This window comes from Helianthus annuus, chromosome 14, assembly GCF_002127325.2.
Source record: "Helianthus annuus cultivar XRQ/B chromosome 14, HanXRQr2.0-SUNRISE, whole genome shotgun sequence".
NCBI lineage: Eukaryota > Viridiplantae > Streptophyta > Magnoliopsida > Asterales > Asteraceae > Helianthus > Helianthus annuus.
In genome coordinates, this window is record NC_035446.2 from 120,298,962 (window position 1) to 120,320,822 (window position 21,861).

General features: G+C 39.8%; 1 protein-coding gene and 1 non-coding gene across 2 annotated transcripts; both read left to right on the forward strand.

The window, feature by feature from the left end:
• Positions 1-1,653: 1,653 nt before the first annotated feature.
• On the forward strand, positions 1,654-2,142 carry LOC110907260. The gene has a single exon (XM_022152267.1). It carries the CDS (start codon positions 1,654-1,656, stop codon positions 2,140-2,142), a length of 489 nt encoding a protein of 162 aa, XP_022007959.1.
• Positions 2,143-18,306: 16,164 nt separating this feature from the next.
• Positions 18,307-18,413, forward strand: LOC118486944. The gene has a single exon (XR_004880111.1). It is a non-coding gene; the product is annotated as a small nucleolar RNA R71 (small nucleolar RNA).
• Positions 18,414-21,861: the final 3,448 nt, after the last annotated feature.

Below are 21,861 nucleotides of genomic sequence, written 5' to 3' on the forward strand. Positions count from 1 at the left end.
GAATTCTGCACCCACCATGGAAGAGGTACTCATGTTATTATTCTTGCTTCCCTAGGGTGGTTTACACTTTTTGAATATGTGCACTTTAAGTTGGTCGCAATAATATTTTTCATTAGATCGATGATATGATGATTTGGTTTTATATGTTTTATAGGTTTCAGAAGTGCATGGTCAGTTTGTGAAGGCACTTTGAAGTCTATTCAAAAGGCATAAAGCGCGAGCAGGTTATCCTATCTTAAATTACGAATTTTGTGACAAGATTGTGAAAATTTATAGATTGAAGTTCATGTACAGAATACTTAGTAGTGTGAAAATTTATAGATTGAAGTTCATGTCCAGAATACACAATAGCACAGCAGCAAGTGAAAGGAATAAGTTGTTAATTAGATGTCTGTGAAGAAACTAAATTTGTTGAAATGGTTTTGGAATCGCATAGTTTATATATTCTAAATTTCTACATGTTGGATTTAAGTGTGATGGTTGGCTTTTGGACCATCCGCTTCATCAAAAAGCTTTAGAGCAAACTTCTGTTCCAAATGAAACAACAAGGTGGTGTTTCAAATGATATTTTGTCCAAAACTCATATATAGAGTTTGGTCTTGATGCAATCTGGGAGATTTGCTACAGAGGCATTCTATGTTACCTTCAATTGCGGCTCATGTTTGGTTTATATGTCTGAATCAACTACTCATGCGACTAGTAATAGGTCTTATTTTATGAACTATTGTCCTTCCGTAAACGTCTTACACCTTTACATGGTGAAGGTAGTGGGTTCCTAACATTAGAGAAGTAGAACTTCTTTGTTCCACACCACACCATAGTTTGAGGAGATGATTTTATTTCCTAGCATGGGAGAAGTAGAACTTCTTTGTTTCACGTCTTGCACCTTTTAAGGGGCATTTTCCGTAACATTAACATTATAGTGCCCCTTAAAAATGTGTAATGGTTAACCCTCCTTAATGCCCCTATTCCATTATTACTTTCCAGTTTTGTTAGTTTCATTGGACATTATACTAGAAATGCCCATTCCTCTTCATGCCCATATAAAGCCCACGGGGTGGTGTTGGGGGCATTATCAAGCCACTTCACGCCCCTATAATGTCTATTACTCAAGATCACAAGCCCAAACGTAAAAACTGTTAGCCGATAATATCCCAAAGATATTATTGGCATATATTATTGCAAATATTGTGTGAATATTTTAGTTATTTCCCATTTATTAGAATTGGTAGTTTACCTAGAATAGAAACCGTAAATTGCTCTCTGTATTGTATATATCTTGTCTTTGTATCATTCTAAAGGATCAAGGAATTTGCTTTCTTACAAGGTATCACCCAAGGCTTGATCTCGATCAACCCTCCATCCTTTTTTTTCCTTCTGTTCCCTTTTTTGTTCAGTGATCCCTTCTTCTTTGTTCTCTGTTCCATTCATCATGGGAGACAAAGTCAACGATAAGGTGGATCCCAAAACCCAAACCCTACATCCCATTTATACTGTCACAAATATCCAAAACAAGGTTCGAGTACTCGACGGCGTCAAGGTTTCCTACTCATCGTGGGTTAAACTGTTTCTTCTACACGCCAAAGGGTACGAGGTGCTCAACCACATCGACGGTTCGCCGGCACCTAATGAAACCACTCCTGAGTATCCGCCATGGGCGAAATCGATGCGGTGGTTCTACAATGGATATATGGTACACTCACGGACGATCTCCTGGTCCGGGTGTTAACTGATGAATCCACAGCCTACGAGGCGTGGAAACGGGTCAAGAAACTTTTCTTAAACAACAAAGGTCCGCGCGTTGCGGCCCTTCAACATGAGCTCAGCAACATTACTCTTGCCGCCATGCCGTCTCTTGAGGCATATTGCCAACGTATCAGTGATTTAGTCGATCAACTGGCTGCGGTTGATTGCCCAGTTAATGCCACACAACAGATCTTGCATCTTGTTCATGGCCTACCCCGCGAGTATGACACCATCGCAACTATATTGAATCAAAACCTTCCAGCTTGGGAGGAGGCAGTCGAACAACTCCAATGGGAGACACGACGCATCGTGTCTCGTGAACATCTTGCACCGACACCCATTGTTGCTGCTGCTGTTAACTCACCACCACCCACCAACCGTGACAAGCAGCCTTAATCTCACCGTAACAACCAAAACCGGCGCTTCAATTCGAATCAGCCTCATCGTGATTCTGGTCGAAATGGCAGACCCCAAACTCGCGGCCCATCTGGCCCGCCTCAGTCAAACCAGCCATGGCCCAACAGTCGTGGCCTAAGTCAACAACCACCTCACCCATATGCTGCCTATCCACAACAGTACCCACCTCCACCATATTGGGCTCAACAACCTTATTGGGCTCCACCTCCATGTTCATATCCAACTCAAAATTGGGTCCAACCATGGGAACAAAGGCCTAATTCTCGGTCCAACAATCATTCTCTAGCCTAATCTGGTCGGTCGCCCAGGCCCATTTGGCAGAAGTGGACCCTCTTGAGCCCACACAACTTGCTGATCCAGTGCATGCCCTTTCAATGGAATCGGGTGATACGGGTGATGACAATTGGAACTTTGACACGGGAGCTAAGTCTCATGTCACCAATGATCAAGGTAAACTCAACAATTTTTCCATTTATTCACCAATAGCGTCAATAATTGTCGGTAATGGTAACAAAATTCCAGTTATGGGTTCGGGTTCTTCCGTAATACAAACACCAACTAGACCACTCCACCTTAAATCTGTCCTTTTTAATCCCAAAATCATTAAAAATCTTATCTCCGTGCGTCGTTTCAATATTGATAACTATACTTCTATTGAATTTGACCAATTTGGATTTTCTGTGAAGGATTTCAAGGATGGCACGATCCTGAGTCGTCACAACAGTTCGAGTGATCTCTACACGCTCACCTCCAATGCTTCCGCCACCGCTTGCTTTATTTCAACAAAAGAGTCTCCGTTTTGGCACAACCGACTTGGACACCCGAGTCAACCGGTCATGGAGTTTCTTCGTTCAAGACAGTTTATTTCTTGCAATAAAAATAATTTGGCATTTTTTTGTGATTCTTGTCAACTATCCAAACATAAACGTTTACCGTTTTCAGATTCTTTAAATCGTACTTTAATGCCCTTTGCTATTTTACATTGTGATTTATGGACATCGCCTATTCTTAGTCATGCGGGTTATAAATACTATATGGTTTTAACGGATGATTTCACACAATACACATGGGTTTATCCGTTAAAGTTTAAATCTGAAACTTTCACTAAGTTTACACATTTTTACCAATATATTGCAACCCAATTTCGCATGTCCATCCAAGCGTTCCAATGCGACATGGGGGGAGAATTTGATAATACCAACTTTAAAAATTTTGCAACTAAAAATGGTATTCAATTTCGTTTTTCATGCCCACATACGTCTCAACAAAACGGCAAATCCGAACGAATGATTCATCGCCTAAATGAAATCATGTTCACCATACTCACCCACGCATCCTTACCATCTTCATATTGGGTCGAAGCACTTCACACGGCCTCATACCTTCACAACATCCTTCCAACAAAACTACATAAATTCCATAACCCTACCTCCTTACTTTACCTACGCCAACCGTCTTACGAACACCTTCGCGTGTTTGATTGCTTATGCTACCCAAATACATCTTCTACTCGGCCACACAAACTCACCCACCGCTCCACTCCATGTGTCTTTCTCGGCTACCCGGCCTCTAGAAATCTCAATCGGTAAAACTATTTTTTCTCGACATGTCACGTTTGATGAAAGTCGTTTCCCGTTTTCCAACCCACCTACACCCGCACCCTCCCATACATTCCTCGACCCTTCACCATTAATATTTACACAACCCATTCCTATGCCTAACTCCACTGATGCAAATGTCACCCCTAGCCCAATAAGCCCACAACAATCACCGCCCAACCCACTGCCTAATTCTGATTCCAATCCAGCCTTTCCTATTCACACCCCACCGCCTAGCGTTAACACCCCATCGGGCCCATCACCTAACCTTAGCCCACCTTACCCCTATCCTACGCTCACCTCAGCCCAAACCCGGTCTCCCCCAGTTAACAATCCTCACGTGCACCGCCTCATTATTCACCTCCACCTAATACATCAGACCCCATTCTACCACCTCAAAACTCTACTACATCTACTCATCCCATGCAAACACAGTCCCGTTCCGGCATTTTTAAACCACGTCATCCACTGTCTCTTCTCACTAAAACATCTTCCAACATCTCACCCTTACCCAAATCACACCTAACAGCACCCACTGACCATAACTGGAAAAAAGGCCATGAACAACGAATATGAAGCACTATTGGCAAATAATACATGGGAACTTGTACCAAGACCCACAGATGTTCCAATTATTCGTTGCATGTGGCTATTCAAACATAAGTTCCTTGCCGACGGCTCTTTAGAACGACACAAGGCACGACTCGTTGTTAATGGTAAGAGTCAAAATCTTGTGTTGTCGGGTTGGATTTTTTGCATGGTGGGTTAAGTAGTGTTTTTTGTTTAGAAGGCCTCTTTCAAATATCCTAGAATAAAATGAAGATTTAAGCTATTCAAAAAGGGACTTTGATATGGGAATTATTAAAGCCTAATCCCATTAAGGACTTGAATAATTGAAACTCTTTAAGTTTGTATTTACTATGACTCTAGATTTCTTGTATAAATAGGACCATATGTTATAAAACAAAGATAACTTCTTTATTTCATGGACAAATCCAAATACAATATTGTTTACAAAATAAATAACAAATTGATATACAATGTAACAATATATTTCTACATAAAACAAACCACAGATAGTAGGATTCAAACAGATTGGCAGTTGCGAGAATAAACAAACAATAAATGTAAGTGACAGATTGGGGATTTGTGTTCAACACGGGTACCTTAAAACAGTTTTCGCCTTTTGTTAAGTTGTTTCCCAAGGTACAACATCCAAATCGGTAGTACTAGTGGAGATGAACTTAGCGGCCGAGATGGTGCTGGGTTTCAAGGTGTTTGTCGTTCGAATAAAACAAAGAAAAATAGTTTATGGATCGACTTAGGGAGTCCTACCTTCTAATCTTCTGATTTATGAGTTGCTTGTAGTTCTCAGTTTTCATTTGTAAGATTTCGATCAATAATCTTTTTTTTTTTTTTCAAATGAGTCTTCAAGTTCATTTTATACACAGAGAAAAAACAGAAACAAAATTCATATTAAATCTTGTAATAAACAAACTTAATTGCTATAGAATTAGGTGATCAACTGAACGGCTGAACCTGTTATTTTTTCATAGCCTCTCAGTTGCATTAATTGGACCACTTTGCCGCCTGTTATATTGCCCGATTTTTTTTTTTTTTTTGCCAACTTTGACTTGTACCCCGATTTCTTTTGGCCCATCCTGACCCGTTACAACCGTCTCTACTCTCTGGGTCAATATTTCCCTCTCTAGTTTATGGTACACTTGCATCTGAGTCGCTTCTAGATTTCAAGTGGACTCTTTTTGTAAGTCCCACATGGTTGAGGAGGAGAACAATGTCTTCCTTGTAAAGGGATGGGAACCTTCTCTACCAGGACGCGTTCTGCCTTGGGCGAGCAATTCGTAGGGTGAAAACAAACAGTGAATTCCTAGATGGGCAACTCATTGGGGCAAGGCGGATAATATCCTGACACTTTTCTATACATGAACCTCCTGTTGGTGAGATGTGATTGTTGGAATTATTAAACTAAGTTATGTTTTGTATGTTAATACTTATTCGAACATATAATTAGTATAGCTTATTAGATTAGTTAGTGATATAATTATGAATAACCGGTAGATAAGCGGGAAAGCTTTTCAAATAACTGTCAATGACAGTTACCCGCCATTTCTTAACCGCCAAAAATCTTATGTATATATTCAAGTTACCGGGAACATGAACCGGTACCAAGACTTTCTTATTTTTCTAAGAATTGTCCACTTAACCATCTCTTTTGATCATCATTATTACTTCGTCATGCATATTCAATTCGGAACACTTGTTTATGATAACTCTAATTCCACTCACAATCCCAACATGCCATCAAGTTCCGCTGCAAGTTTGTGGTCTGACTTCCAACAAAGTGGTACCAGAGCGACGAAAGGAAAGATGAAGACGACTGAACTTCAATCAACATCCACACTTTTACCGTGCAAACATTGCACAGATGAAATGAATGAGAAAAATAAACATCGTCATCGTGAGAAGGTATGTTTTTACTGTCGAAAACCCGGACATCAAATCTCTTCATGTCTGAAAAAGGAATCTGAGGAGGCAACTCAACTTATCCGGCAAGCGGTGAATACGGGGATACAGAACGAAGAAGAAGGGAACAAAGATCATCAAGAAATGATCGTGATCGGTACCAAAAGAGGCCTCTGGAGCGATTTGTGGTACGTTAGTTCTGTGTTTAAACATCACATGGCTGGAAATTTGAATGTGTTTAAACGTATTAAACACATTATTGGGGTTGAAAAACAGATGGGTGAAAGAAATTTTTTGTTCACAAGGGGGATTGGATCGGTAGAGATTAAAACGGGTAATGATATCATGAAAATTCAGAGTGTTTATTACTCTCCGGAACTGGACAGAAATGTATTAAGCATGGACCAATTGACTATGCAAGGATTTACCGTAAATAAAGACAGTGATACTTGCAGAATCTTTCCCATGTTTTCGGTTCCGGTGAATAATCTGTTCAATGAAGTGAGTGGGATGACAAGAGAAGAGGAAATGGGGTTACAAGAGAAACAAAAGTTAATTGAAGAAAGTGTTCTCGATGAAGAATTTAAGGAACGATATCTAAATTCCTACTTTGAAGAACTCCATCTGTCTTCACAAGAGACAGATTGGAGTATCTTGATTGTTAACGCTATGGAGTTCAATGAATGAATTCGAAGACTGCATTGCATTCATCAATTTATTAGATGATCGAGAGTTTGTTGTCAAGTATAAGCATATACTTGATTCAAAATTTGAAGAGTTAGTTAAATGGTTCCTATTTAATTACATGGGAATCACAAATAGACCGGTTCCACCAGTTGCCTCACACAAAAGGAAAGTTAATTTGCTGAGTCTGTATTTGTTGGTAGCCGTGGATGGGGGTTACAGAAATGTAACGACGGAGAATATGTGGCCTGCAATAGCAAAGGATCTGGGATTCGATTATGAAGACGGAGATTACATGAGAGTCACATATGCCATGTATCTTGATATCCTAGAGTATTACTACAATTTCAAACAATTTCAAAAGAAAGTGCAGGACAAGGAGATCGTTATAGAAGAAGGAAGGCCCACCGGAGGTCACCATGAGAGATCAACTAGTGCAGGAGAGGTTCAGCAAGATTCTGCAGGAATGGAACAAGCCGCATTATTTGCAGGCATTGATGATGAAGACTGGAATAAAGGGAAGCGAAGAAAACGTTTCAACTTTAACTATGCAAGATGGGCAGTGGAAGAAGCAAATCAAAGCGTCCTGGATCAGTCTCGAAAACATAACCTAGTTTAAGGGGGGTTATGTTGGAATTATTAAACTAAGTTATGTTTTGTATGTTAATACTTATTCGAACATATAATTAGTATAGCTTATTAGATTAGTTAGTGATATAATTATGAATAACCGGTAGATAAGCGGGAAAGCTTTTCAAATAACTGTCAATGACAGTTACCCGCCATTTCTTAACCGCCAAAAATCTTATGTATATATTCAAGTTACCGGGAACATGAACCGGTACCAAGACTTTCTTATTTTTCTAAGAATTGTCCACTTAACCATCTCTTTTGATCATCATTATTACTTCGTCATGCATATTCAATTCGGAACACTTGTTTATGATAACTCTAATTCCACTCACAATCCCAACATGCCATCAAGTTCCGCTGCAAGTTTGTCGTCTGACTTCCAACAGTGATAACGGTATTATATACTTGCAGTTAACTGAATCTATGTTGATGGTGTTAGTTTGACAGTTTGAGCAAGTATTTGTTGATAACATAATCCAGTTATAGCAGTATACATGCACTAAGTAGCATGAATTGAAATGCATTCCATCAATTTCAGGTACATATATAAGCATGCGCCTGGTTACTTTCCCGCTACTCTCTATGTTGAGGATATTAAAGATTTCAATCCTGATCAGGCTTACGGTAAATTTTGATTATATTCTTCATCTAGTACTGTTCAGAAGAAATTAAATTACACTTGGAAATTTATTCAGACAACCTATGTATTTTCTTTGTACGGTCCGTTAAAGTTAAGTTGAATCTAAGTGATGAAAATATAGATAATCAATAACTATCATAAGCTTCGCTAGCTAACTGTCCTTGTTAATGCAGTTTTTGGATACGAGCCCCATTCAGTTTGGCCAATTGGAGCAGAAACACTATTAGCTCTTACAGGTTTTATGCCTACCGGCAAAGTCAAGGTGCTACCGGCCAATCCTAAACACTCTCTTAGTCAAATGAAACATAGTCAAGAAACAAGCCACATGAAGATGGTTGACCATAGGCCGATCCGAATCTGTTCTAAAGGAAGCTAATGTGGACGTGGAAGGATTCATTAAGGGCGTGGCTGGTAATGGGTTGGGGATTTTGTCAATGACGGACCCAGGATTTTTTTCATGGGGGTGCGAAACATTTTTAAAAATTTTAGGCCCCTAGGTATATAAGTAAAAAAATCGGTTCGTATCGGGTCGGATCATGTAAAACAAACGAACATCAAACTAAATTTATATAATCATCAAAAACATGTCAAACCTTGTTATATATATAATTATAACGTCGACGCCCTATGAGTTTTCATTTTTTGAAATCTATCCAAAACATCATCTAAAGCTATTTTCTTAAGCAATTCTTTCTCTATATAACATAAGTTCATCGCTCCATAAGATAATATTTCAAATTTAATTTTCAACTATTCAAGCCCTAGAAATCATAACGTAAGTTGTAATCACCCTAAAAATATATAAACAACATAATCACCCTAAAAATCATCTAAACAACCATAAACAACGTCAAAACACACAATTTCAAACCTATTTAACAACTTTATTACCCTTTTCTCCTATAATATCAACCAAAATCATCAAAATAACAAAGAAACTTACCCGTGTTCGGATTCCGGTTAGATTTGGTGTCGAACAACGGTGGTATGGTGGCTGATTACGGTGGTCGCCGGCTGCTGTACTGTTGTCGTTGGGTGATGTTGTTCGTTGGCAATGCAGGGATGCAAGAGAGAGAGAGAGCGGGAGAGAATTTATAAAGGTTTTGAGCTTTAATTATTTTATTATAGTTTGAAATATTGTTGGGTTTGGTTAATAGGATAAGACTTAGTGGGCTAGCTAGTTAAAAATTATAAGTGGGTAAAGGTATGGGTATTTGGGTTTAGTTAGTTAGGTATTAAAAGTTATATAATTTAGGTAGTATTTTTTTTAAAAATAAGAGTTTACTAAAAAAAATTTAAAATATAAATTGATAACACTTTTTACCTAAGGCGTGCGGACGAAAAATTTCAAGTGGTGCGTTCGAAAAATTCTAAGGGGTGCGGTCGAAAAATTCCAAGGGGTGCGAACGGGATTTTCGACGGAACTTAACACTAATTTTTTTTCCCCGGGGGTGCGTCCGCCCACCTTGAGCTGGGCTTAGGTCCGCCCTTGGATTTTGTTTTGGTTGGGCAGGTGGTTCCTCGAGACTACCTTGGCAGATAGGTTTCCCGCCCTTTTCAAGAGCGAAAAAAAAAGTTCTGTTTAGTTGCGGATGAGATTGAGATGACCGGATTCGGTCTACAATGGAGATGGGACAAGAAAAGACTATCGTTGAACGAATTTGAGGAACGCACAGTACACTCTGTCTCAGTATATGTTTAGATGAAACAGATGGGTCCCGAAGGAAGTTGGGTTCTTGGCTTGGCGAGCGAAGCTCGATAGGCTGCCGACCAGATGTACATTGGCCTGGAGGAATATTTTTGTGGATTCGACCCAATGTCCGATGAGTGGGGATGTTCTGAAGACTGCAAAACATCTTTTCGTTGCGTGCGGTTTTATGCAATCTGTGTGGGTGATAATAACTCAATGGTGCAAGTTGACGAACGCGTTTGCTATGAGTATTAAGGATGCGTTGGATATGGGTGTGCATGTTACGAGGTCGGCTAAAGCTAAGAAGGGCTTGTATGCGATCATCCTAACATTCTTATGGTGTGTTTGGAAAACTAGAAACGAAACCCTGTTCAATCAAAGGAACCCGTCGGTGCGGAAGATTGTTGCCGATATCAAGAGCTTGAGCTTCCTATGGGTCAAATCTAGGTCCAAAGAAATATCATTAGAACGGGGAATATGAAACTGTTTTAATTCATATAAGGTGGGACAGTAGAATGTTGTTGGGGTTGGTCTTTCTGTTTGTAAGATTGGTAGTTGTTTTTCTTTTGGCTAAGCTAGTCTTGTTTTAAATGACAAGGAACAACGTGTTAACCACTGTGATACCGGACGCTGTAGCCAAGGTCGACTACTCGACGGCCGCTAGCCCCTTGGCTCTCCCAGATGCGTGGAAACTCAACCTCCACCCGCCCGAATGCACGACAGTGGAATAATCGGTAAAACCTCTCGCCTCCCATCCAAAAGACGAACCGGCGCCACCCGTATTCGTCATTCACCTGGATGCCGTAGAAAATAATGAGTAGAGTGAGAGTCAAACCTGAGTCATAAGAAATACTAGGTCAATCTCGAACCACTCCACCACTACCTCATCTCGTTTACACGCTTGTGTTTCTCTTGAATAATATATTTTCGTTGGACTAAAAAAAACTGAAAATTTTATTTTTTTCATCCCTCCATATTAAATGGTCGTATTAAATATTAATCTGATTCACATAGCATTACAATATGATTTTTCCTGTAATTCTTGAGCGGTCACATGCTCATTGGGAACAACCACCACAGTCCACACGATCAATTTGTTAGGAATTCGGTATCTTATCAATTCTCTATAACTTATTTCTTGACTTTGTCGCACAGCATATAGTGGAAAGTTTTTTTATTTTGCTAAAAAGTTAGAAAGTTATATTAACTATTATTAATTGATTCAATCAAGGGTTAAAATTATTTTTTTTTGAAAGGTAACTATCATTAAAAACACCCGCCGACCCAAATCGGGCCAACGCACAAAACAAAAACTACATTACATATTTACAAAAGAACACCAATCGTCCCAACCTATCCCTTTAAACTTAGATCTACTCGAAAACCAAAAGAAACTTAACACCTTAACTTCACTAATAATGTTCTCAATTCTAATAGGGGAGTTCGAAAATCTCATGTTATTCCTAGCGCGCCATAAACTCCAACACGAGACCATGATAATACCTTGAACCGCTTCTTTTTTCCTCTCCGATACATTGAGGCTCTTGAACATCATAAACAAGTCTTGCAGAGAGAAAGCGAATATGCTTGGGATCTTACACCAAGAACTAATATGATTCCAAACAATAGCAGCTGATGTGCAAGAGATAAAAATGTGTTCTGCTGTCTCTTCACTCTCTCTACAGAACGAACATAAAGAGTCTTCGACATGAATGTTTCTCCTCGCAAGCACTTCCACCATCGGAATACTATTCAAACCGGACCTCGATACGTGAATGTTACACTTCGCAGGAACCCAATTACACCATTCTAAAGTGAAACCGGGCTCGTGGTTATCCTCATATTTTAAAAGCGATTTAACAGATTTGACTGAGAAGCATCCTTCCGAATCCGATGCCCACTTCCAGCTATCCCTGTTCTGAGTTATCAGCAAGTCGTTAAGAAGCATAATAAGCTGACCGAGGCTGTCTAACAGCTCCTCCGAAACCAGCAGAGATCTCTAGCTCCAAACTATAACCTGCGAACCGTTCTGAATCGAGATCCTTTCCGCAACCCTGCATTTCTTGTTCGACTCCAAACGAAAAAGATCCGGAAACTTATTTTTAAGGGGTTCATCCGTGAGCCAAGTGTCAAGCCAAAATAAAACGTCTTCCCCGTTGCCCACTGTACCTTTCAGAAAATTTCTTAAAGGGACCCCTCCAACATAGGTGTTGACGATCGACTTAGCAATATTACTCCACACCCCCGATAAAGATTTTTTGAATGGCAAGCATTCCCAGCCAACTCTTGAACCGTGAAGAGAGTCGATTACTCTTTTCCATACATTGTTTTTTTCTGTTTTGTAGCGCCAACTCCGTTTCACCAAAAGAGTCGTGTTGGTGTCTCGAAGTTTGTTCAAGCCTAACCCGTCGTTCTTCTTAGATCTAGCTACTTTATCCCATGCAACCCAATGCACTTTCTTATCTTCTGACGATCCTCCCCAAAGAAATCTTTTAATTAATTTTTCCAAGTCTTCAATAACTTTTTTTTGGAGCTTTATAGATCGAAAAATAGAAAGTCGGCAGACTCTCCATAACCGATTTAATAAGAACTACCCTTCCCCCAATAGATAACAAGTGGGATTTCCATTTGGCTAGTCTAGCTCTGAATATATCGATCACCGGTTGCCAATTGACAATCCGGTTCATATTGGCCCCGACTTTAAGACCAAGATATTTAAACGGCACACACTCGGGTCTACAACCCACCTCGTTGGCCATCCCCCCAATCTCCTCCATATTCATTCCAATACCAATTAAGTTGGACTTATCAAGATTGATTTTAAGACCCGAAACTAAATGAAAGCAACGAAGAACTCTCACAATATTGACCACTTCTCTCTTATCCCATTCACCGACCATGATGGCATCGTCCGCATAAAGGAGGTGAGAAATAGACGGCCCATTGTTGGGTGATGTGCGTTAAGTGTAATATAAATTAGGTATATATTTTAAGCCCTTTTTTACACTTTTTAGCCAAGTTTTAAATTTATAAAACACCATATTTACTAACACTAAACACACATATGGGCAAGTGCACCCATCGTAGACGTAGTATAGTGCTGGTAAGATACCGGTGTCGTCCAAGGACACAAGAGCTTTTAGTACCGATTTATCCTCAACGTCTAACCAAATCAAAATGTTAGAAAAAGGTTTTTAAACTAAGAAAATAAAACTAACTAAAAATGCTGAAAAGTAAAATAAAAGTAAAAACAGATAGACAAGATGAATCACTTGGATCCGACTCGTGTGTAGTGTAACCTTTGATTATTTTCGCACTTTTGCACTTGTTTAAGAGATTATCTTAGTTATTGTAGTAGGCCCCTCTTTTGAAGGTGACGTTACCCTCAACCCAGTAGTTTGAGTCAGCAAGGATACAATCCTAAAGGGTCGGATTATTGAAAGATAATTAATTAAGTTATTAATGCATAATGTGGTAGGCCCCTCTTTTGAAGGCGACGTTACCCTCAGCTAAGTAGTCTGAGTCAGCAGGGATACAGTCCTAAGTAGCTGGGTTAAAGTTTTAATAGTAGTTTAACTTATGAGTGGATCAAAGAGTTTGGACCCCCGCCATCCAATACCTTTGGGTATTGAAGGAGGTCCTACCAAATTTGACCCAGGTCCTTTGCAGGATCTATACACTGAACAATGGCAAGACTCTTACCAAACCGTTCCCTTAATCCCCGACCAGGTAGCCAACATACCTCCATATAGACCGTGGAGATATGAATGGTGAAAATCTTTTATTTTATATAGTCAGTAAAATAATGCCAAGACACCACGGACAAACGATAAGGAAGAATCACCTTCCACATAAGAAACTAGTAATTAAAGTCATTAATACAAAACCAATTAAAAAGTGAAAAAGTTTAAAAATAAAAAGTATTACACTAAACACTTGTCTTCACCAAGTGATGTAAGCGACTTAGGCAAACATGGCCTTTGATTGTCAAGAACTCTTACGATCAATTTTGGATTCTGAGACGACTCACACACTCTATGATGGATAATAGATGATGGTGGTAGATGATGGTGTTATGGTGGTGGTGGGTGGTGGGTGAAGTGTGAGAGAGGTGGTGTGCCAAGGGATGAGCTGCAAGAGATCCAAACACTCATATTTATAGGCTGAACAAAAGCTCGGGCACGGCCCCGTGTCCATCTGACAATCTCTCTCTTCATTAATTGTAATTCGCAATTACAATAAATGCGCCTGCAGCAAGTTGACCACGGCCCCGTGTCCACTGGGCACGGCCCCGTGGTGGGCAGTTGAAGCTTCTATAGGTTTGTCTTTTCTGCTGCTTCTTGGGCACGGCCCCGTGCTCGCTGAGCACGGGGCGTGTTCAGTCTTATGTCTTCTTTGTTTTGCTTGGGAAGATGCTGTCGGGGGGTCGGGCTTGTCAATTTTGTTCCTTTTCTTGTATTTATGTTAGATTTTTCTGTCTTTTTGCTTCTTTTGTTATTTTGAGCTCATTTAATCCTGAAAATACAAAAGGGAGACAAAAGCACACTTTTTCCAACATTAGTACTAAAAAAGGGTTAGTTTTAAGCCACAATTGTTGTAATTTATATGTTGCATTTTGTGCACATCAAATACCCCCACACTTGAATCTTTGCTTGTCCTCAAGCAAAACTCTTTATAATGTCGCTTTATTCACTCCCAAATGGAATGGATAGAAGAGAAGGTTTTTGGCTTGTCATAGAGTGTCGGGATTTTCCAAGATTGTGTAGGTTTTATTTTTATTTATTTACAATCCTATTCGTCATGATTTATTAAAAACATTTCATAAGATAAATTATTTATTAGCGCATAACATACCTCTTTAAAATTCCATTTATATACAAGTTCACATACCTCACGGGGGAATCACTCAACACTCGGCCGAAGGTGTATTTTTGTAGTGAATCTCTCGACAGCGGCATGGAACTTACTCCTACCATAAGCTTGCCAAGCAATCAATCCTCCTCCTTTTTAACTATACACCTTTGTAAATATCAAGAGGACTTTTCGGGTGAAGGGTTAGGCTTGGGCTAAAGGTGGGTGGTTGGGTTACTGGTTAGTAAAAGGGCGAAAAGCGTAACAAACGTCGGTTTTTGAAAGACTTTTTATTTTTCACATTTTTATTTTATTTTGATGAATTTGTTCAAACAAAGTTATTTTTGATGAACTTTGTTTGTTTGGTTTCATCAAAAAAAAAAATATATATATATATATATATATATATATATATATATATATATATATATATATATATATATATATATATATATATATATATATATATATATATAGAGTAAGGTTAACATACAAAAAGCCTTATCATACATCACGTAGGAGACAATGGTAACCGTTGGATCAGGGGTATAATCACGCATGGGACCACATAATCACGCATAGGACCACATAATCACGCATGGGACTATAATCACGCACGTTCTATGATAATAACGCACGTTATATTTTTTGTCATGTATGTTAATGTAGGTTAAGCCCTGATGTACATTATACTTTCTCTCTCTCTCTCTCTCTCTATATATATATATATATATATATATATATATATAATTTTTTTTTCAACATAAGTCATAAGCAAACCGAACGTTGTTACTAAAAAAAAGGGTTAAAAATAAAAATTGTTTAGGTGGGTAAAAAGGGTGATGGTTTTGGGTTAAGAAATGAAAAGGTTTAGGCTCAAAGGGGTTAACTAGGGGATTTTGGGTAGGTGGTAAAAAAAATAATGGTGTAGAAATAAAAGGGGTTTGTCCTAATGCCTCCATCATTTACTTACTCGGGTTTAAGTTGGCAAGGACCGGGAATGTATTGTTGTGGTAAGTTCTAGAGTCGTACGAACCAAGCGGCTATTCACATAAGAAACGAAAAATGAGCATTTACTGTAAAGTTATATATTTGTATGCTCGTTAAAGGCTCAAAACTCACTTTTTGTAGGAAAAGGTTTTTATGTGATCAAGTATATATAATCAAATTTTAACTAAGTTTGTCATGCCTTTTCGTAATTTTCTTATGTTGGTTCTTTTTATCACGACGCTGTCGGTTGTAAACTTGTAAAAATATAACCTTGTTAAAACTTGAATTCCCAACTTAAACTTAGACAAGTAAAAAATGAAAATTTTTGAAAAAAATTGGGGTGATTAGCGGTTCCAATTGAGTTTTGTGTAAGGCTTGTTATTAGGACTTGCAAAATTCAAGGTTTTAGCATCCCCCCACACTTAAATTACACATTGTCCTCAATGTGTCCCAAAAATAAGTTTTTAGGTTAATTGAATGTGTAAAATGGTGTTAAAAGCAAAATTTTATGTTACTGGCATCCTGGACACGGCCCCGTGGTGACCGGACACGGCCCCGTGCTCAGGTGTCAGTGACAAAAATTAAAGAAAAGAAACAGAAGCCTGGACACGGGGGAGTGTTCAGTGAACACGGCCCGTGTCCAGTTACCTGAACTGGGCAATTTTCTGCAGAGTGTGCAGCACAGGGCCGTGTTGGGTGGACACGGCCCGTGCTGAGCTTACTGTAATGAAGAAATTGTTGTCGGATGGCCCTGTTTTCGTGTATGGGGCTATATTTCTCGTTTCCCTTGTTATCCTTCACCATCCGAGTGTGTTTTATTTCTGCAAATTAAAATTAAACTAAAAGATTAAACTAAACTAAGGATAGTTCCGCGGAATGCCTCCGTGGTGCGCCACGTTTATAAGGGTCCTTGGCTAGACCCAAAGTGAGGTTATATGATTTCCGAGTGGGATGTTTTGCATCACATGTTGCACCATCGGAGAGGATCATCCAAACTCGAATCAATAACCTTCATGTAATTGACCGGGTCATCGTCCTCTATTCTCATCCCAACCCCGAACTTCACTTCCTTATCCCCATACTTCAAAGTGAGTGTTCCGTCATTCATGTCTACCACTGCTTGTGCGGTGGCTAAAAATGGTCTCCCTAGTATGAGGGGGACTTCGGTGTCTTCTTCCATATCTAGTATGACAAAGTCGGCCGGGTAGACGAAATTGTCAACTTTGACCAATAGGTTTTTAGCGACACCTTGCGGGAATTTGACGGACCTATTGGCAAGTTGTATGCTCATCTTGGTAGGGCTTGTTTTTCCTAGGCCGAGTCATTTGAACATTGATGCGGGCATGAGGTTAATGCTAGCCCCAAGGTCGGCTAGTGCATTACGAACGGGGGATTCCCCGATCGAGCAAGGAATTGTGAAGCTTCCGGGATCAATCTTCTTTTGGGGAAGTTTGTTGAGTACGAGGGCGGAGCATTCTTCGCCTAGGTTAACTAATTGCAATGATTCAATTTTCCTTTTATGAGTGAGGAAGTCCCTCATGAATTTTGAGTATTTAGGCATTTGAGTTAGGACTTCTATGAAAGGAATATTAACATGCAATTGTTTGAGTAGACTTTCGAACTTTGCGAATTGCTCATTGGTCCTTTGACGAATTAACCTACTGGGATATGGAACCGGAGGGGCTTTGGCGGGCTCTTGAAGTAGAGGAGAAGCCTTATCTTGTTGGGCCGGTGTTGTGTTTTCCTCTGCTGGGGTTGGCGGAGCTTCCGCGGGACCCACGGTACGGTTTCTCAATGTTATGAGATGAACTTGAGCTTTTGGGTTTGTTTCGGTATTACTTGGTAACGCGCCTTGTGGTCTCTCAGAGAAATTTTGGGCTAGTTGATTTAATTGTTTTTCAATGTTTTGTATACTAGCTTGTTGATTTCTAAAATTCGATTCCAATTGTTGAAATCGATCCGAGTTTTTCTTTTCAGTGTCGGAGATAGGCGAGATATGGTATCTTCAAGCCTTTCTCATCCACCTTGTTGTTGAGGGAAATTTTGTAACTCATTTCTTGGTTGTTGAAAGTTTGTTCGTTGGTTTGGGTTTTTTTTGTTACTACTATTGACGGGTTCTCTCCAACCAAGGTTAGGGTGGTTACGCCATCCTTGGTTGTAGGTACCTGTTGGAGGACCCGACGGCCTAGGTCTATTATCAATGTAGTTTACCAATTCTGGTTAATCGTCTGTTTCTTTCATACAACTCCAATTTTCATGTGGCCCACCACACCCTTCACAGGCAATAACCGAGACCGTTTTTACCATTTCTAATTTTTTTTATTTTTGAAGAAAGGGTCTCGATTTGGGCTTGTAAAGAAGTGCTTTCATCAACCTTATGGGCGCCCGAGGCAATAGATTTATTACCTCGGGGAGTGTGCCATTGAAAATTGTTTTGAGCAATTTCCTCAATTTGATTGTACATTTCATGTGGGCGACGATTACCTAAAAGTCCCCCAGAGCTAGAGTCAAGTGTTTGTCTTGTGTGTGGCAAGAACCCATTATAGAAAGTGGATACTTGTTGCCATATTGCAAGACCGTGATGAGGACACTTTCGCAATAGCTCCTTGAACCTTTCCCAAGTTTCATATAAGGATTCCCCGTCCTCTTGTGAATATGTATTAATTTCAGTCATTAATTTAGCCGTTTTAGCGGGAGGGAAATACTTATATAGAAATTTTTGGGCTAGTTCATCCCAGGTGTTTACCGATCCAACTGGGAAGGCGTTGAGCCAAGCTTTCGCACGGTCTTTTAGTGAAAAAGGAAACATGCGAAGGCGGATGGCGTCATTTGATGCTCCATTGATCCGAAAGGTATCACATATTTCTAAGAAATTAGTAATATGTAGATGGGGATCCTCGTCCGCAAGCCCATGGAAGGTTGCAGAGTTTTGGAGCATTTATATCAAATGTGGCCGAAGTTCGAAGTTGTTGGCTTCAATATTTGGTGCATTGATAGCAGCGCCGAGATTTCCTATGGTGGTTCGTAGGTAATCCATGAGGGTACGTTGGTCCGTCATTGGAAGTGGTTCCCCCGAAACTTTCTCTTGGTTTTTAGCTTTAAATCTTTTTCTGAGAAAGCGTTCGAGTTCTTCTAGAGGTTCTTTTATGTCTTTGTTAGAACTGGAGCTCATACACTACGTAGAAGGTTCAGACGTGGCGTTTGGTTCCAAGTCCTGCAATAAAAACAGAAAAGAACGTTGGTCAGAAAGTTCACCACGGCCCCGTGCTCAGTGAACACGGCCTGTGGTCGGACATACAGCGTTTGTTTTCCGGATCCCTGTTACTGGAAAGTTGGACACGGCCCCATGTTGCACCGAAACGGCCCCGTGCTCAGCCCTCTGTAACTCGGAAAATAAAAACTGCCAGTGACACTGCTGGGCACGGCCCGTGTCCGACCAGGCACGACCCGTGCTGAGCTCTGCAGAAGCTGAAAAATAAAAAAAAATCCTAAAAATAAAAAGAAAAATAAAAAGAATTGATTAGGCCGTTGATTCCTAACTTTCTTAAAATCCTTGTGTCCCCGGCAACGGCGCCAAAAACTTGATGTGCGTTAAGTGTAATATAAATTAGGTATATATTTTAAGCCCTTTTTACACTTTTTAGCCAAGTTTTAAATTTATAAAACACGACATTTACTAACACTAAACACACATATGGGCAAGTGCACCCATCGTAGACGTAGTGTAGTGTTGGTAAGATACCGAGGTCGTCCAAGGACACAAGAGCTTTTAGTACCGGTTTATCCTCAACGTCTAACCAAATCAAAATGTTAGAAAAAGGTTTTTAAACTAAGAAAATAAAACTAACTAAAAATGCTGAAAAGTAAAATAAAAGTAAAAACTGATAGACAAGATGAATCACTTGGATCCGACTCGTGTGTAGTGTAACCTTTGATTATTTTCGCACTTTTGCACTTGTTTAAGAGATTATCTTAGTTATTGTAGTAGGCCCCTCTTTAGAAGGTGACGTTACACTCAACCCAGTAGTTTGAGTCAGCAAGGATACAATCCTAAAGGGTCGGATTATTGAAAGATAATTAATTAAGTTATTAATGCATAATATGGTAGGCCCCTCTTTTGAAGGCGACGTTACCCTCAGCTAAGTAGTCTGAGTCAGCAGGGATACAGTCCTAAGTAGCTGGGTTAAAGTTTTAATAGTAGTTTAAATTATGAGAGGATCAAAGAGTTTGGACCCCCGCCATCCAATACCTTTGGGTATTGAAGGAGGTCCTACTAAATTTGACCCAGGTCCTTTGCAGGATCTTTACACTGAACAATGGCAAGACTCTTACCAAACTGTTCCCTTAACCCCCGACCAGGTAGCCAACATACCTCCATATAGACCGTGGAGATATGAATGGTGAAAATCTTTTATTTTATATAGACAGTAAAATAATGCCAAGACACCACGGACAAACGATAAGGAAGAATCACCTTCAACATAAGAAACAAGTAATTAAAGTCATTAATACAAAACCAATTAAAAAGGTGAAAAAGATTAAAAATAAAAACTATTACACTAAACACTTGTCTTCACCAAGTGATGTAAGAGACTTAGGCAAACATGGCCTTTGATTGTCACGAACTCTTACGATCAATCTTGGATCCCGAGATGACTCACACACTCTATGATGGATAATGGATGATGGTGGTGGATGATCGTGTTATGGTGGTGGTGGGTGAAGTGTGAGAGGTGTGGTGTGCCAAGGGATGAGTTGCAAGAGCTCCAAACACTCCTATTTATAGGCTGAACAGAAGCTCGGGCACGGCCCCGTGCCCGCTGGGCACGGCCCCGTGTCCATCTAACAATCTCTCTTCATTAATTGTAATTCATAATTACAATAAAGGCGCCTGCAGCAAGTTGACCACGCCCCCGTGTCCGCTGGGCACGGCCCCGTGGTGGGCAGTAGAAGCTTCTATAGGTTTGTCTTTTCTGCTGAGCACGGGGCCGTGCCCAAGAAGCAGCAGAAAAGACAAACCTATAGGCGTGTTCAGTCTTCTGTCTTCTTTGTTTTGCTTGGTAAGATGCTGTCGGGGGGTCGGGCTTGTCACTTTTGTTCCTTTTCTTGTATTTATGTTAGATTTATCTGTCTTTTTTGCTTCTTTTGTTATTTTGAGCTCATTTAATCCTGAAAATACCAAAGGAAGACAAAAGCACACTTTTTCCAACGTTAGTACTAAAAAAGGGTTAGTTTTAAGCTAGGTTGGAGAACTCGCTAGTCGCTAGCGGGTCGGTGAGGTAGGGACTAGCGACTACTCGGGATTACTCGGGATTAATCGGATCGGACTTTTTATGTATAATTTTAAGTTTTTATACATATATACATATATTTTTATACGTAATTTTTTTAAGTGGACAAGTTTTGACCGGAATCTCGGAGGTTTTGGCCGGAATATGTGTTTTTTCCGATTTTTTCTGATTTTTTTCCGATTTTTTCTAATTTTTTCCGATTTTTTTTGTTTTTTCTCGATTTTTTCCGATTTTCCCGACCGACTAGTCGCGATTAGGGCCGACAAGGGCCGAGTAGGGCCGACTAGAGATTTTTTTACTGATTAGCTGAAAATTACTCAGTTGATGGGCGGCTAGCGACTAGTCAGCGATTAATCGCCGGCTAGTCGCGATTTTTGCAACCATGGTTTTAAGCCACAATTGATGTAATTTATATATTACATTTTGTGCACATCATTGGGGGTAGCAATACCTTTGAAAATACCCGCTTCTTTAGCCCGATCAAACATACAAGACAAGGCCTCCATAACTACTAAAAACAAGAAAGGAGAAAGAGGATCTCCTTGTCTCATGCCTTTGCCACACTTGAACGTATACGTAGGCGCCTTATTGAACAAAACGAACGAGTTGGCCGATATTAAGACACCCATAATCCACTTACACCATTTATTAGGAAAACCCATTTGAATAAGAATATTTTCCACAAACTTCCAATCCACGTTATCGTAGGCTTTTTCAAAGTCGATCTTTAGGAAAAAAGCTTTAGAATTTCTTTTCTTTAACCAAGAGATGAGCTCATTAACAATTAGCGGGCCATCCAAGATGTACCTACCGCTCAAGAAAGCCGATTTGGATTCC